The 15,242-nt window shown below is 36.3% G+C and overlaps 1 protein-coding gene across 3 annotated transcripts in view; it reads left to right on the plus strand.

Annotated features, from left to right (window-relative positions):
- Nucleotides 1-15,242, plus strand: part of CDH18 (cadherin 18) — a 647,409-nt gene that overhangs the window by 541,927 nt on the left and 90,240 nt on the right. For all 3 annotated transcript variants that reach the window (XM_081524342.1, XM_081524344.1, XM_081524343.1), the window contains one exon: nucleotides 12,723-12,976. In XM_081524342.1, coding sequence (XP_081380468.1) covers nucleotides 12,723-12,976 — 254 coding nt within the window. The remainder of the gene's footprint in view (nucleotides 1-12,722; nucleotides 12,977-15,242) is intronic.

The raw sequence follows: 15,242 nt of genomic DNA on the forward strand, positions 1-15,242 counted from the left end.
AAGTATATGTTGTGCAATTAAGAACAATGGGGATCTTATCACCCTTCAGGGCCTCAATTAATTTTAAGTTGCTTGTGAAAAATGAAGGCAAAATCATATGTGTGCACGTGTGTGCACCTATATGTAATTAACATTCTCTATATTGCATACACACACGCACATACACAATAGATATTTTCAAGGTGAGTGTTGTAATTGTGTTGTGTTAATGTTAATACTAAAAATAACCTTGATATTTAATGAGTCCAAATTATCTTTCACTTTTTTTTCCTGAATTTACTTTTTAATATAGCCTATACTTCCTCTAAAATCCAATGTGTATATTTATCACATTTCTTAATCCTTCAGATTAGGATTATCCATTTTAGAGTTATTCCATTGATATATATATAATGTTATAAACTATTGCAATTTGAAAATTAAGCTATATAACTCTGTGGATTTTAACCTTTAAGAGGCACTCATACAGATGGCAGGAAATAGATAAAACAGTCCTTTCAAACTTGTTCCTTACTTAATCTCTAAGGCAGCTCAGTTTAGCCAGCAAGGCAGAACAGTTTAGCCAGCAAGGCAGAACAGCTAATCTTCCCAAAGATCAAAATCAGCCCTGCTCTATAAATCAGTTTGCAGGAGCATCTGCACATTCTTTCTATATCGTGCCTTCATCAGAAAATTGCCAAGTTGAATTCACTGGTCCATGGTGCAGTAAGTTGTAAATACACTTTGATAACTTTCATTCCTTGTTTAATGGACCCTGACTAGGTGGAAAGGGGAAAAAGATAGGGATGAATGCAGGTTGATGCACTTTTTCCTGTGACATAAACCTCTGTAGCCAGGGATATGCTTTGTAGCAGCCTCTCTAAGATTCAGTTCTTGTGGTCCCTGTGTCAATTTGCCTTCTTTATAGAAGTTATTCCATTTTTTGGTTTGTTTGTTTGAACTCAAGGCTCCAGCCCAATTTTCTTTTATGACTTTTGGCAAACACTGTCTGCAGTACCACTTTTCTTCTTCAAGTATACTTAATTGCAAAAACAATGCCTGTTATTTTAAGCCCCAAATCTTAAACTTGGTTTTCTAGTCAGTGAAGGATGGTGGAAAATACCATCTTTACTGTTGGATGAAAAATAAATTTTGGTCTTGCCATGTAAGAAATGTATGACATTATCACAAGTCTCTAATCTTCAGTTTTCTTATTTTTAATGTGCTACAAAGTGATTGTTACAGAGAGATGAAATGAAGTAAAATAGTGCTCTAAGTTGTGCCTGGCTAGTAAGCACAGTGATACTTCAATACCTGCATTTCTTCTTTTCTTTCTTTCTTCCTCTATTTGCCCTGAATGTTAATTACACTTTCCAGAAAACTCCATGAGCTTATCTTACTGCCTTCCTTTATTTCAAGTTATCTAAATCACCTATAATCACATAAAGAATAGCACATCCTATGTATACTTTTGTGAATGATATCAATATTTTCTTATTGAAGCATAGTTGATTTACAATGTCAGATTAGTTTCAGGTGTACAGCACAGTGATTTCTATAGACAGTTAGATAGATAGATCTATCTATCTATCTATCTATATATATATCTCTCTCTTCTGTGGATTTTTCCCTTAGAAGATATTATAAAATATTGAGTATAGTTGCCTGTGCTATAAACTAGGTCCTTGTTGGTTACCTAGTTATACATAGTAGTGTGTATATATTAATGGCATCTTCCTAATTTATCCCTCCTCATCCTTCTTCTGCTTTGGTATCGCATGCATAAACACCCTGGTGGCTCAGATGGCAGAGTCTTCCTGCAATGCGGGAGACCTGGGTTGGATCGCTGGGTTGGGAAGATCTCCAGGAGGAGGAAATGGCAACCCACTCCAGTATTCTTGCCTGGGAAATCCTATGGATGGAGGAACCTAGCAGGCTACAGTCCATGGGGTAGCAGAGTTGGACATGACTGGGCCACTAATCACAGCACAGCATGAACTGTCACTCATGGCTTTTGGCAATCTACTCCCTCCTCTGTCTTCTGTAAGGATTTTCATCAAAATTCTAGTTTTGTCTTTGTAGCGTAACATTTCTAGGTAGGTTCCGCTCACAAATATCCTTCTTTGATTTATCTCTTCTGTTTTACATATCAAGGTAGGCATTTCTCTCGTTTTTCATTGTGAAAGTGTTAGTCGCTCAGTCGTGTCTGACTCTTTGCGATCCCATGCACTGTAGCCGACCAGGCTTCTCTGTTCATGGGATTTCACAGGCAAGAATACAGCAGTGGGTTGCCATTTCCTTCTCCAGGGGATCTTCCTTACCCAGAGAGAAACCCGGATCTCCCGCATTGCTAGTGGTAAAGAACCTGCCTGCAAATTCAGGAGATCTAAGAGATCTTCCCTAGGTCGGGAAGATCCCCTGGAGGAGGGCTCAGTAATCTATTCCAGTATTCTTGCCTGGAGAATCCCATGGAGAGAGAATACTGGCAGGCTACAGTGCATAGGGTTGCACAGAGTCCAGCAGGACTGAAGCGACTTAGCATGCATGGCATGCTCCAGCATTGCAGTCAGATTCTTTATCATCTGAGCCACTAGGGAAACTCCAGCAATTCTATATCCTTCTTAAATCTGCTAGATCTAATAGAGTAGAAAGAACTTATTCTAATTAATTCATTATAAATATACTGAAAAATCCCATGAACAGAGGAGCCTGGTGGGCTATAGTCCATGGGTCACAAAGAGCTGGACATGAATAAGCAACTGAGCACAGCACCAACGTACTGATAATTTCCAGGAATGTGTATCTAACATGTGCTCTGTGTGTGTGTATCTCTATCCACAGCAGTTGGTGCACATTTTATTTTTTGCAACTGGGTACCTTGTATTTTTTTTTAATGTTATACTATGTATCATCTATACCATTTTATTTAATAAAGGTTCAGAATTGGATAGTGAGAGTAAACATAAAGAGTTACAAAAGTATTTGTTTAAGTTTAAATTAACCCTGAGAAAAAATAGGAAATGTTTCCAACTAAAACCATACTACAGCCATTCAAAATAATCACATTTTAAAAATTTTAGTGGATTGTATTTAATGAATTTTTCTGTATCATTTCTTTGTCTTGCGTTGAGTGACAGAATAAGAATCAAAATGTTCTTTGCCATCAGATTGTAAAGTTTTGAGGCTGTGAGTCACAAAGTGCAATGAAAATATGGTATACCAACTTATTACAAATGCACACACTTCATACATAAGAAGAAATAGGTTTCTAATACTAATTAACTATTTAAATAAAACATTCATTAGAGATTGTATTTAATAATCAAACTATTATTTTTATTCTTATAAGATTTAAGTATCTTGAAAGCAGTCCTCTTGTTCAGCCAGAAACTAAAGAGACGAAAGTTCAAGTCAGTGAAATCTACCACTGTATTTATAATACCTTTGACAGAGGACTGCTTTGTGGCAACTTTCGTTCTGATTTTTCATCCATAGGCATGGCTATAGAGTGATAGATTCATTGAAACTACTTTGACATTAATTAACACTTTTTAACACCTATTCTAGTAATATTATTTGGGCTTCCACAGTGGCTCAGTGGTAAAGAATCTGCCTGCAATGCAGGAGATTCAGGTTCTATCCCTGGGTCCGGGAAGATCCCCTAGAGTTGGGCGTGGCAACCCACTCCAGTATTCTTGCCTGGGAAATCCTATGGACAGAGGAGCCTGGGGTCTACAGTCCATGGAATCACAAACAGTCAGACACAACTGAAAGGACTGAGCACTCAGTACTATAATATTATTTAGTATACTAATTGGAAATTAATGATTTGTTGAAATAGCCTGATGAGTTGAGCTATCCACAATTTAAAAAAAAACTAAAAGTAGAGCTACCATAAGACCCTGCAATCCCACTTCTGGGCATATATGTGGAGGAAAACATGATCTGAAAAGATACGTGCACCCCAGTTTTCATTGCAGCACTGTTTATAATAGTCCAGACATAGAAGCAACCTAAATATCCACTGATGGAGGAATGGTAAAGAAGATGTAGTACATATATACAATGGAATATTACTTAGCCATTGAAAGGAATGAAATGATGCCATTTACAGCAACATGGGTGGACCTAGAGAGTCTCATACTGAGTGAAGTAAATCAGAAAGGGAAGGAGAAATATTGTGTGACATACCTTATATGCGGAATCTAAAATGAAATGGTACAAATCAACTTACAAAACAGAAAGAGACTCACAGAGTTAGAGAACAAACTTATGGTTTCCAAGGGGAAAAGGTTAGTTAGGGAGTTTGGCGAGGTCATGTACAATACACACTGCTATGTTTAAATGGATAACCAACAGGGACCTACTGTATAGCGCAAGGAACTCCACTCAATGTTATGTGGCAACCTGGGTAGGAGGAGTATTGCAGGAGAAGGGATACATGTATAACTATGGCTGAATTGCTAGACTGTTCACCTGAAACCATCACAAAATTGGCTATACCCCAATACAAAAGTAAAATTTCAAAATAACCAAATGATAGAATATGCTTTTTTTCCACAAAATTACAGGATTTGGCCATATTTTTTTTTGCACAATTGAAGTTCCTTTTTTATTAAAATATTGGTATCAATCTCATTATTATCATCCCATTTCCATGATGGAACAGATGGATTATGATGCAGTATAATAACTGAATCAAGGAGAGGTCCTATGAGTCTCTTTTATTACATAGGAAACAGAATTTTAGGACCTTCTTGGACTCCAAGAAGAAATGAGTCTTAGAGCAACTTGACTAAATGCTGTTTTTGGTATCTATCTATTTATGATGGTTGCATAGTTCCAGAGGAGGAATATATTAGTGTGATTTAATGAATAGTAGAAGTGATTAATGAGAAACAATTAAAATGTTCCAAATATATAGAGCTGGCTAGAAAATGATTGATGGGGAAGATGATAACTTATCTACAGGAATATGAAATGTGTTCATATTAAAGAGGGAAAAGTATGATTTTTATAAGTTAGAAAGAGCAATGATATGTGAAAGTAATTACTAGAAGTAATAGGATAAAATTAAGAAATGAAAACTTAAGATGAAAATTGGAACCACTCAGTGACAATGAACTGCATTAGAACATTGAAAAGTAACTAAAGAAAAGTAAGAGAAGCCCCACTGCCCAGGGGAGTTAGAATTGCACCAGAATAAATACCTCTAACTGTCACAGAGGGACCAGAAGATTTTACATGAAAAGTGTTTCAAGTGTTTCAGTTTTTTAGCTTTGTGAGTCTGAATTAAAGAATTATAAAAGTACAAAGAGTTTTGGTAGAATTAATGAAGTTAATTCATGTTCAGTGTAATTATAAATACTCAGGAAGGTGTAAGAATGTATCCTTTAATGCATGCTAAGTCACTTCAGTTGTGTCTGACCTTGTGAGACCCCATAGACGGCAGCCCACCAGGCTCCTCTGTCCCTGGGGTTCTCCAGGCAAGAATACTGGAGTGGGTTGCCATTTCCTTCTCCAGCATCCTTTAATAGTGAGGACATTTTATTCCACTAAAAATCTGACAGAAAGCAAAGCAGAATTAAAGAGCTTCTTGATAAAAGTGAAAGAGGAGAGTGAAAAAGTTGGCTTAAAACTCAACATTCAGAAAACTAAGATCATGGCATCAGTCCTGAATATTTATTGGAAAGACTGATGTTGAAGCTGAAACTCCAATATTTTGGCCACCTGCTGTGAAGAACTGACTCATTAGAAAAGACCCTGATGCTGGGAAAGATTGAAGGTGAGGGGAGAAGGGGACACCAGAGGTTGAGATGGTTGGATGGCATCACCAACTCAATGGACACGAGTCAGAGTAAACTCCGGGAGTTGGTGATGGACAGGGATGCTGTGGCATGCTGTGGCCCATGGGATCACAAAGAGTCGGACACAACTGAGTGACTAAACTGAAGTGAAAAGTCTGTTCCTTTTTAGTCATCAAGTTGGAATGTTATATTACAGCCTTTATAGGCTAATTAGATTTCAGGAAGACTATCACAGTGCTTATCCCACTGCCTGAGTTCAAATCCCAAGTATATCACTTACAGGTTGTTGCCCCTGAATAAGTTTCTTTACTTTTCTGTACTTTAGTTTCTTCATTTGTAAATGGAAACAATTGTAACTCACAGGAGTTGTGATCATTAAATGTGTTAATATATGTTAGTTGTTTAGTTCACACATAGGAATTAACTTCATATTTTAAAAATCACACAGAATTTTTCATTCTTCAAATGTAAACCATAAAATAGCACTTTTAAACACAGCTAGATTTGAAATTGAGGGAGACTATTAATCACCCACCATGTACCAGGAATTATGCCAGATGACTAAAATGTGAAGATGAATTAGATAATATTCTTCTCTCTTAGGGGAAACTGAGTAGACATGATACATTATTATAATACAAGATGTCAAATGTTAATGGTATAGGTTTATTTAAGTTGTTATAAGCATTCAGATAAAAGAGGGCCAATTTTTCAAAGGTGGAGGACAGTCTGGGCAACATTTTCATGGGAAATTTGTTTTAAGCATGAGTGAATAGTTCCCATATACTCAGGAAAGTAAACGTGAGTCCCAGTCTTTATATCCAATTGAAGTGTCCCTCATATATGGAGATCACAGACAATTTTGAGCATTAAAAATGAGGAAATATTATACTAGTGACTACATAACATAATCTAACCACAATAGTTGTTGCATGAGTCACCTGAAGTTTTCTGTGTTTGCTCTGAAATACACCTTTGTGACCCAATAGCTATAAAGCTAAGAGTTTGGAACACCAAACTTAGAGGCTTACCCCTCAGGTCTCTGAATTAGAATGCGAACCGGATTCCCAGCTGTGCTGGGGTGTCTTCTCTCCCAGGTGTGCCAGGGCAGTCACAGAAACTGGAAAACAGTTTGTGAGGGAGAATTTATTGGCCCTATAAACCCGAACACTGCCAAATTTCAGACTCCCACGTCCCCAGAACTGCAAGAGAATACATTTTTGCTGTTTTAAACCACCCAGTATTTACTGTTATGGCAGCCCACAGCAACTAATGCAATGGCATTTACACAAAAACTAATAAACTAATACAAATATCAAGCAACCTCTTGTCACCTGTAGAACCATTCTAGTAAAACAAAGCACATCACAAGTTGAATTATTCCAGAAATGGTTCAATGTCAGAAAATCAATTATATTAGGATATCAAGGATATTAATAAATATCAAGGATATGCCAATACATATCTTTGTTATAATTGCTAGTAATTATATATTTCTAGTATATTTGATTACTGATTATGATTAACATGATTTTATCATATTTAGCATAGCTAGATGAAATACTAAAATTTAAAAAATTAAAGTTAACTAGTTAATTTCTCATTTCATAAATGAGTTTCCTGGTGTAAGTATATCCTGTTTGGTAATTGACATATATGATGTTAAAATTATTTTAATTTACTAAATTTGACAATAGTCATCAGTTCAATTCAGTTCAGTCGCTCAGTCGTGTCCGACTCTTTGCAACTCCATGGACTGCAGCATGCCAACTTTCCCTGGCCTTCACAAACTCCCGGAGCTTGCTCAAACTCATGTCCATCGAGTCGGTGATGCCATCTAATCATCTCATCCTCTGTTGTCCCCTTCTCCTTCTGCCTTCAATCTTTCCCAGAATCAGGGTCTTTTCCAATGAGTCACTTCTTCGCATCAGGTGGCCAAAGTATTGAAACTTCAGCTTCAGCATCAGTCCTTCCAATGAATAAATTTGTTAACTCTGAGCATCAATGATGAGGTAGTTTTGGTTCCTGACTCTAAGAACTTGTACCGCAACTGAGACCCATCCAGGGAATTAAGGCCAAGGCAAAAAAATGAAAACAGAGTCTGATAGAGTTCTGGAATATTTCTCCTTAAACATTAAGATTATGTTAGTAATCTCTAGTAGAATACCTTTCCCTTAGACTCACCTGCTTCTCATCTTGAACACTGAACTGGTAATCCAGATTTACAGTTTTGAAAAGAAAGAAAGAAAAAAGAAACTTGGCATGGGTCTGATATTTTTTCAAATGGGATAAACTCTGTGCAAATTATAGACCCTTCGCCCCCCACACCAAATACCTTGGTGAGGCAAAGTCTAGGAGTAAATAATGGTGAACATTATTAAAGACTGGAGGCTCATCTTTCCAAGAGTTGTCAAGTAGCTCAAAAGGGTTGATTGTTTTAATCTTCTGTCCAATTCAAATGTCAGAATCCTGCCCCCAAAACCTGCAGGCATGGGCAGTTGAAATTTTAACATAGTATAGCTGGAAAAAGCTATTTATGATGCTCATAAACAATCTCTGGTTCTATAATTGTCCTTATCAATCTCCTACTATGCCTCACACATATGAACTTGTTCTGTATCCATTCTTTTTTGGTTGTTGTTTTAAGATAGGAAAAGTGTGTGTTTTGTATACTCTCAGCTAAACATGTCTTTTTTTTGCTTTCTTTAGTATTTTTATGAACTGAATATGTTTTTTAAATTATTTTCCTTCATCTTTTAATCAAAACTAGGTGTTAGATGAATACATTTCACTGTTCTTGGTCTATTGTTTTTGATAAACTACTTTCACATAATAAAAATAAAAATCTTGTAACTATGAAAAATGAACCCCCTAGACAGAGTTCTAACTAATTTCCTGGGAACAAAAGATTACTAGGAAATTACTGAGTGATCTATTTACAGTGTGTGAATAATACATATTTGGATGGCATTACCAGGATTTACAGTAAATGGAAAAAAATTTTAATCCTAATTCTTTCTGTATACACTATTGTATATTCTTTGTTTTAATACAAAACCAAGAATTAACATACTTTATTTTGTATTCATATTCCTGCAAAAAAAATCCTCCTAAAGTGTAATTTTTCCAGTTTCTCTAATTTGCAATTTAGCACTGCAGTGTTTTCATTATAAATGAGGTTACTAAAACCATTTCCACGTGTGTTATTAATTCATCTGCTTCTAAAATTTTGTCCTGATCCAAAATATCCTTTCTTTCCTTAGTGACTTGAGATGGGTCCTATCCATCCATCTTCCAGACCTGACAAACAAGCCCTTTAAAATGATTATCTCTTTCTCAGGGTACTTAAATATATTTGAGATAATCATAAACGTGAGACCATGTGTTCACATAAACAACCTGTACCTTAGCAGTAGGTAGGCCAGTGTTAAGATAAATGACATCTAACTTGCCAGGGGATCTGCTAACAATGGAAAGAGAGACGCCTGTTGTATTGGATGTACAACTTGATGATAATATTTGATGGGATAGAGGTGACTAAAATTATGTTCACAAATTGCATTGAGAGTCTTCCTGACTCTCAGTGAACCTTAGTCATTATGAAGTCTGCCAGATGCAGTGGATTAAGTCTAAAGAATTACACTGATTTTCAACAAGTAGTAAACCTGCCAAGGGTATTGCTTTCCATGAGCCAAATATCTGGATTCTGACAGTCCCTGCTCCTCTGTGCCAAGGGGATCATATCCATGCACCTAATTCTTGATAGGCAGCAATTGTGTACCATTTTGAGGAGAGGTCATTTAAATTTGAATGAGACTTTTTGAATTACTCCAAAACAGATTCTTACTTTCTAATATTAAGGAGAAAGGAGTCAAGGAAAGAAAAGTGCAGTGAATCTGTGAGTCCAACTAAAAGTCAGGCAAGTCCCCAAACAAGATGGATGTTAGATACACTGGCAATTCATTTCTAGCTTTAATTCTCTGAGAAGGAAATGACTCCCACTTGGTGGGTCATAAACTGCAGATCAATTAGCCTTTCTTTAAAATTGTTCAGTCACTCAGTTATGTCCAACTCTTTGCAACCCCATGGACTGCAGCATGCCAGGCTTCCCTGTCCTTCACTATCTCCTGGAGTGTGCTCAAACTCATGTCCATCGAGTCAATGATGCCATCCAACCATCTTGCCCTCTGTCATCCCCTTCTCCTCCCACCTTCAATCTTCCCCAGCATCAGGGTCTTTTCCAATGAGCTAGCTCTTTGCACCAAGTAGCCAACATATTGAAGCTTCAGTATCAGTCCTTGCAGTGATACTCTGGTTTCTCTTTAAAATATATAAATCTAAAATGCATAATATTTTGTCATATATAAATGTATATGTATTGTATATATGGTTCACATTTAAGAATTTGAGTTTTTAACATTTAATATTTTATTTTGTCTTATAAACACTTGTAAAATAATGTAATGACAATGTCTTATCTATCTCCCGGAGAAGTATTATATGTTTTAGGTTGTTATTATTTTGTTTGGAAGTTCAGTCAGTTCAGTTCAGTTGCTCAGTCATGTCCAACTCTTTGCGATCCCATGGATTGCAGAATACCAGGCTTCCCTGTTCACCACCAACTCCTAGAGTGTGCTCAAACTCATGTCCATTAAGTCAGTGATGCCATCCAACCATCTCATCCTCCGTTGGCACCTTCTCCTCCCACCTTCAATCTTTCCTAGCATCAGGGTCTTTTCCAATGAGTTAGTTCTTCTCATCAGGTGGCCAAAGTATTGGAGCTTCAGCATCAGTCCTTCCAATGAATACTCAGGACTGATTTCCTTTGGGATGGTCTAGTTGGATCTCCTTTCAGTCCAAGGGACTCTCAAGAGTCTTCTCCAGCACCACAGTTCAAAAGCAACCATTCTCAAGCACTCAGCTTTCTTTATGGTTCAACTCTCACATCCATACATGACTACTGGAAAAACCATAGCTTTGACTATTTGGACCTTTGTTGGCAAAGTAATGTCTCTGCTTTTTAATATGCTGTATAGGATTTGTCATAGCTTTTCTTCCAAGGACAAAGTGTCTTTTTAAATGGTTGTTTTTCCTTCTGTACAATCTCCAACCCTGGGAAGGCCAATTTTCCAAGGCAGCTCAGAAGAGATAAGCGAAATAATAATCAGTAGGACTGACTTTCTGTTTAAAAAATCCCATTAAATATACTCTATAGCTTCTCCTTGAGTATTAGGGTAAACAAAAATATCTGATGTCCACACTAGGAAATGATCATTCTCTGATCCTGCCAGGAAAGAAGACTGCAAGATTGAAGCAGACTACTGCAAAATCAGTTGCAGAAGTAGGGATGGAAATATATCTATAGTTTTTTCTCATAGATGTTACTCTATAGGTACTTCTGCAAGCTCAAAACATAAGGTTGATCTCTGTATTGCCTGCACTAACATCATCATGGAGACTTTCAACAGGAGTAATCCTATAACTGAGCATATTCTGGATCACAGAACCTGTTAAGTCCCTCATGTTTAACAGTTTAATAAGTTTCCCTCATTACCTATAAAGGTACTTCCTCTTGGAAATACTACCTACTGACTCACACACTCTTGTTTCTAAGTTTGCATGCTTATTATTTTCATAATGCCTGATGTTGATGTTTAGTTTCTAAGTCACATCCTACTCTTTGCAACCCCATGGACTGTAGCCCACCGGGCTCCTGTGTCCATGGGATTTTCCAGACAAGAATACTGGAGTGGGTTGCCATTCATAATGCCTACAATGCCATGTATCACTAAGTGTCCAGTGCTATAAACGTGTGTTTACTTTTTATATCCTATAATAGGCCATATATTCTCTTGGACAAAACACCAAGATTGATCTAATTCTTCATTATTGTATGTGGAGCCAAATTCATGGCTCCTGTAAAATATTATTAATAGAAGATACATAAATATTATCTGGATGATTTTTAAATAAGAAAAAATAACTAGAAAGGTACAAAGAAACTTTTAATGTTGATTCAAAGCTAAAAAAAAGATATAAACAAGAAGATTACTATAATTGAAAAAAACAAAGTTGATCAAAATATCATAATAAAGGAAATGAAAACAAAATAAATACATGAAATGGTATTACAAGCAAAAAAAGTAAATAATTACAATTAAAACTATAAAAATTAACTTTGGAAGTCTGTATAAAATCTTTTCCTAAAATTTCAAGGCTAATTGAAAACTTAAACATTTATCAGATTTTAAAATAAGATAACAAGTTTAAGACCAGCAAGGTAAAAATTAGATGAGGATAGATAAAAATCAATGGTACAAGACAAATTAAGTACAAATTTTAAATAAATGTACTTTTTAAATTTAGCAGATTGGTCACAAACGTTTCCCCATTGGTTCAGGAGGAAAGAATACACCTGCAATGCAAGAGATGGGAGCTGCCTCCCTGGGTTGGGAAGATCCCCTGGAGGTGGAAATGGCAACACACTACAGTATTCTTACTGGGACAATCCCATGGACGGAGGAGCCTGGTGGGCTCCAGTCCATGGGGTCACCAAGAGTTGGATAGGACTGAGAGACTGAACACACACACACAGCAAATATCTTAAAAATTAATTATTTAAGTCAAAAAGGAGATAGAAAAAAGTTACTTGAAGAGATTCTCCAAAAAGCAATATTAGCTTGACTGTGGAAAATATCCTTTTGTCCCTTATTATCATCATATTTATGGCTGTGAAAAGTCACTATTGTTTCAGACTTGAGTTTCCATGATTTCTGATTTAGATATTACTGCTAAAACAAACTTCATAGTTTGTTTATGAGTGGATAGATCGACCTAAACATATCCATGTTTGTTTGCTTCAAAAATGGAAAAGGAAATATTTGTTTGAAAAGTGATGGTAGTCATAATATTGGAAATCTTATTTTTTCCCCACAGCCACTGAACTATGAGAAAAAGAAGTCATATACTCTCAACATAGAAGGAGCCAACACACACCTTGATTTTCGCTTTTCTCACTTGGGTCCTTTTAAAGACGCTACCATGCTGAAGATCATTGTTGGGGATGTAGATGAACCACCGCTATTTTCCATGCCTTCCTATGTCATGGAAGTCTATGAAAATGCCAAGATCGGGACAGTCGTTGGCACAGTTTTGGCCCAAGATCCTGACAGTGCTAATAGCTTAGTAAGGTATGGTATACTTTCTCCTTTTAGACATATAAAGATTGTATGTTCTCTGATAATAATTTTAAATGAATACATAATATTTAAAATGTTTATTTTCCATGCTGTTTTCCATTAATGCAATTCAATTATAGTATCAGCTGTTTCATTAACTGAGTACATAACAGATGGGCTTCTGTCAAATTTAGCATACACCTAGCTATCTTTATGAATATATTGGTGACCGCACAGATGATATTTTTATTTGATAATAGATGGAGGCCTAATTGACTGGAAAAATTTATAGAGAAATATTTAAGTACAGAATAGAAACTCTTTGGTACCTTAGCAATAGGAAATATAAATACAGTGGAAAAAAAAGTGAGGATTTGGGAATAGCATTCATCTCTGAGTCCTTGTTCTGTCATAATGTGGTAAACCTTTAGAAAATTATCTACCCTTATTTCTAAAAGAAGAACACTAATATCTATCTCTCAGAGTTATTGTGATTGTTTATCAAACAATGTGCTTTAAGTTCCAAGTCAAGTGGCCTGCACCTAATAGCCACTCAATAAATGCTAACTTGTCCAAGGCAGGTTCAGTTCAGTTCAGTTGCTCAGTCATGTCTGACTCTTTGCGACCCCCTGGACTGCAGCACACCAGGCCTCCCTGGCCATCACCAACCCCTGGAACTTAAGGCAGGTTAGAGACTCACCTCTAATGACAGGAGGACCAATGTGAGAATTCTGGTGACCTCATTTACTAGCTGTGTGATCTTATACAGTCATTTAACCTTGCTAACTCTCAATATCAAATAAATGAATAAGAAATAATAATGTTGCATGAATATGTTGACAGAATGAAATTAGATTGACAGAAAGTACTTAACACAGTCAGTAAGTGCTCACTAACATTTTAATATTGTGGCATGTCATGCATAGAGATAGTTAAAGCTTTCCTTGCATAATCAGAAGAATTTGTATCTTAATTATGATAAAAATCAAAGGACTATGTAAATATATAAAACTCTTTAGTTACCTTGTATATATACCCTTGGATAATTCTAAGGCCCTAGAAGGTCTGAAATCCTTAACAAATCTGCCTGCTTTTTCCCATCAAGGTTATATTCTCACTCTCTTTAGTTCTCATCCATTTTAACAAGACCCTAATGCTGGGTAGGATTGGGGGCAGGAGGAGAAGGGGACGACAGAGGATGAGATGGTTGGATGGCATCACTGACTCGATGGACATGGGTTTGGGTGGACTCCGGGAGTTGGTGGTGGACAGAGAGGCCTGGCATGCTGCAATTCATGGAGTCGCAAAGAGTTGGACACGACTGAGCGACTGAACTGAACTGAACTGAGTATGATAAATATTCTCTTCAGAATCTATGAAATCTTTGTAAAGAGTTTCAATTTCCCGTTATATAAGAATGATTGTTCTTAAGTTTAAAAGTAATGACCAGAACACTCATGCATGGAGAGAAACAATGTTCAGAACACAAAGTTATATATTAAACAATTCTGTTTCATCTGTGAATGTAGAAAAATCTCCCAGTTAATTGATAACCCTCTGTCACACTGAAAGCAAGAGCTCAACATTACTAGAAGCAGGATAGGCAAAGTATACAAAAAAAAATGAATGAACTCAGTTGTGAACATTGATCTTTAATTAAGGGTTGCAAGCAGAAGTTGATGTGCTTATTTGTCCAACCACAGAAAAACCCACTGTGCTTCATCATTCCATAAGGTCATATGCATTTCATAAGGAAAAATGTGTCTTTAAAGCTAACTACATTAAAAGCTAGCATTATAAAGGATATTTACAAATCAGTGGTCATTTACCTAAAGGAGCCAACATCTTTTGAGAATAAAAATATTTCATGCTGAGTTTGATGTGAAAATATTTGATAAACGCGGGTAAGACTTTTTATTTAAAAACTAAAGCTTGATATCAATGATACATTCTATATTTGTAGTTAAAAGCAGCAGGAGGTACGTGCAATTTTAAAATGATATCTAAAGCACCATACTATATGCAAATATTACAATATTCCTCACGATAAATAAATTAAACACATACAATATTCCTCACGATAAATGAATTAAACATACACACAGAGCAGCTTGAAGTCCAGTGGAGAGAGAGAATAAAGTTCCATAGGAATGCAGGGGACAAGTGTGCCTGAGAGCTTCTAGAGGGAATGAGTTGAGGAAGATTGAATTGAGAGTCAAAACCCAGGTTAAGGATTAGAAAGGTGAAGAATAGGGAGAATAACTGCAGTTTGCTGTGT

Source organism: Giraffa tippelskirchi, chromosome 8, assembly GCF_054371585.1.
Source record: "Giraffa tippelskirchi isolate mGirTip1 chromosome 8, T2T-mGirTip1v1.2.pri, whole genome shotgun sequence".
Taxonomy (NCBI): Eukaryota; Metazoa; Chordata; class Mammalia; order Artiodactyla; family Giraffidae; genus Giraffa; species Giraffa tippelskirchi.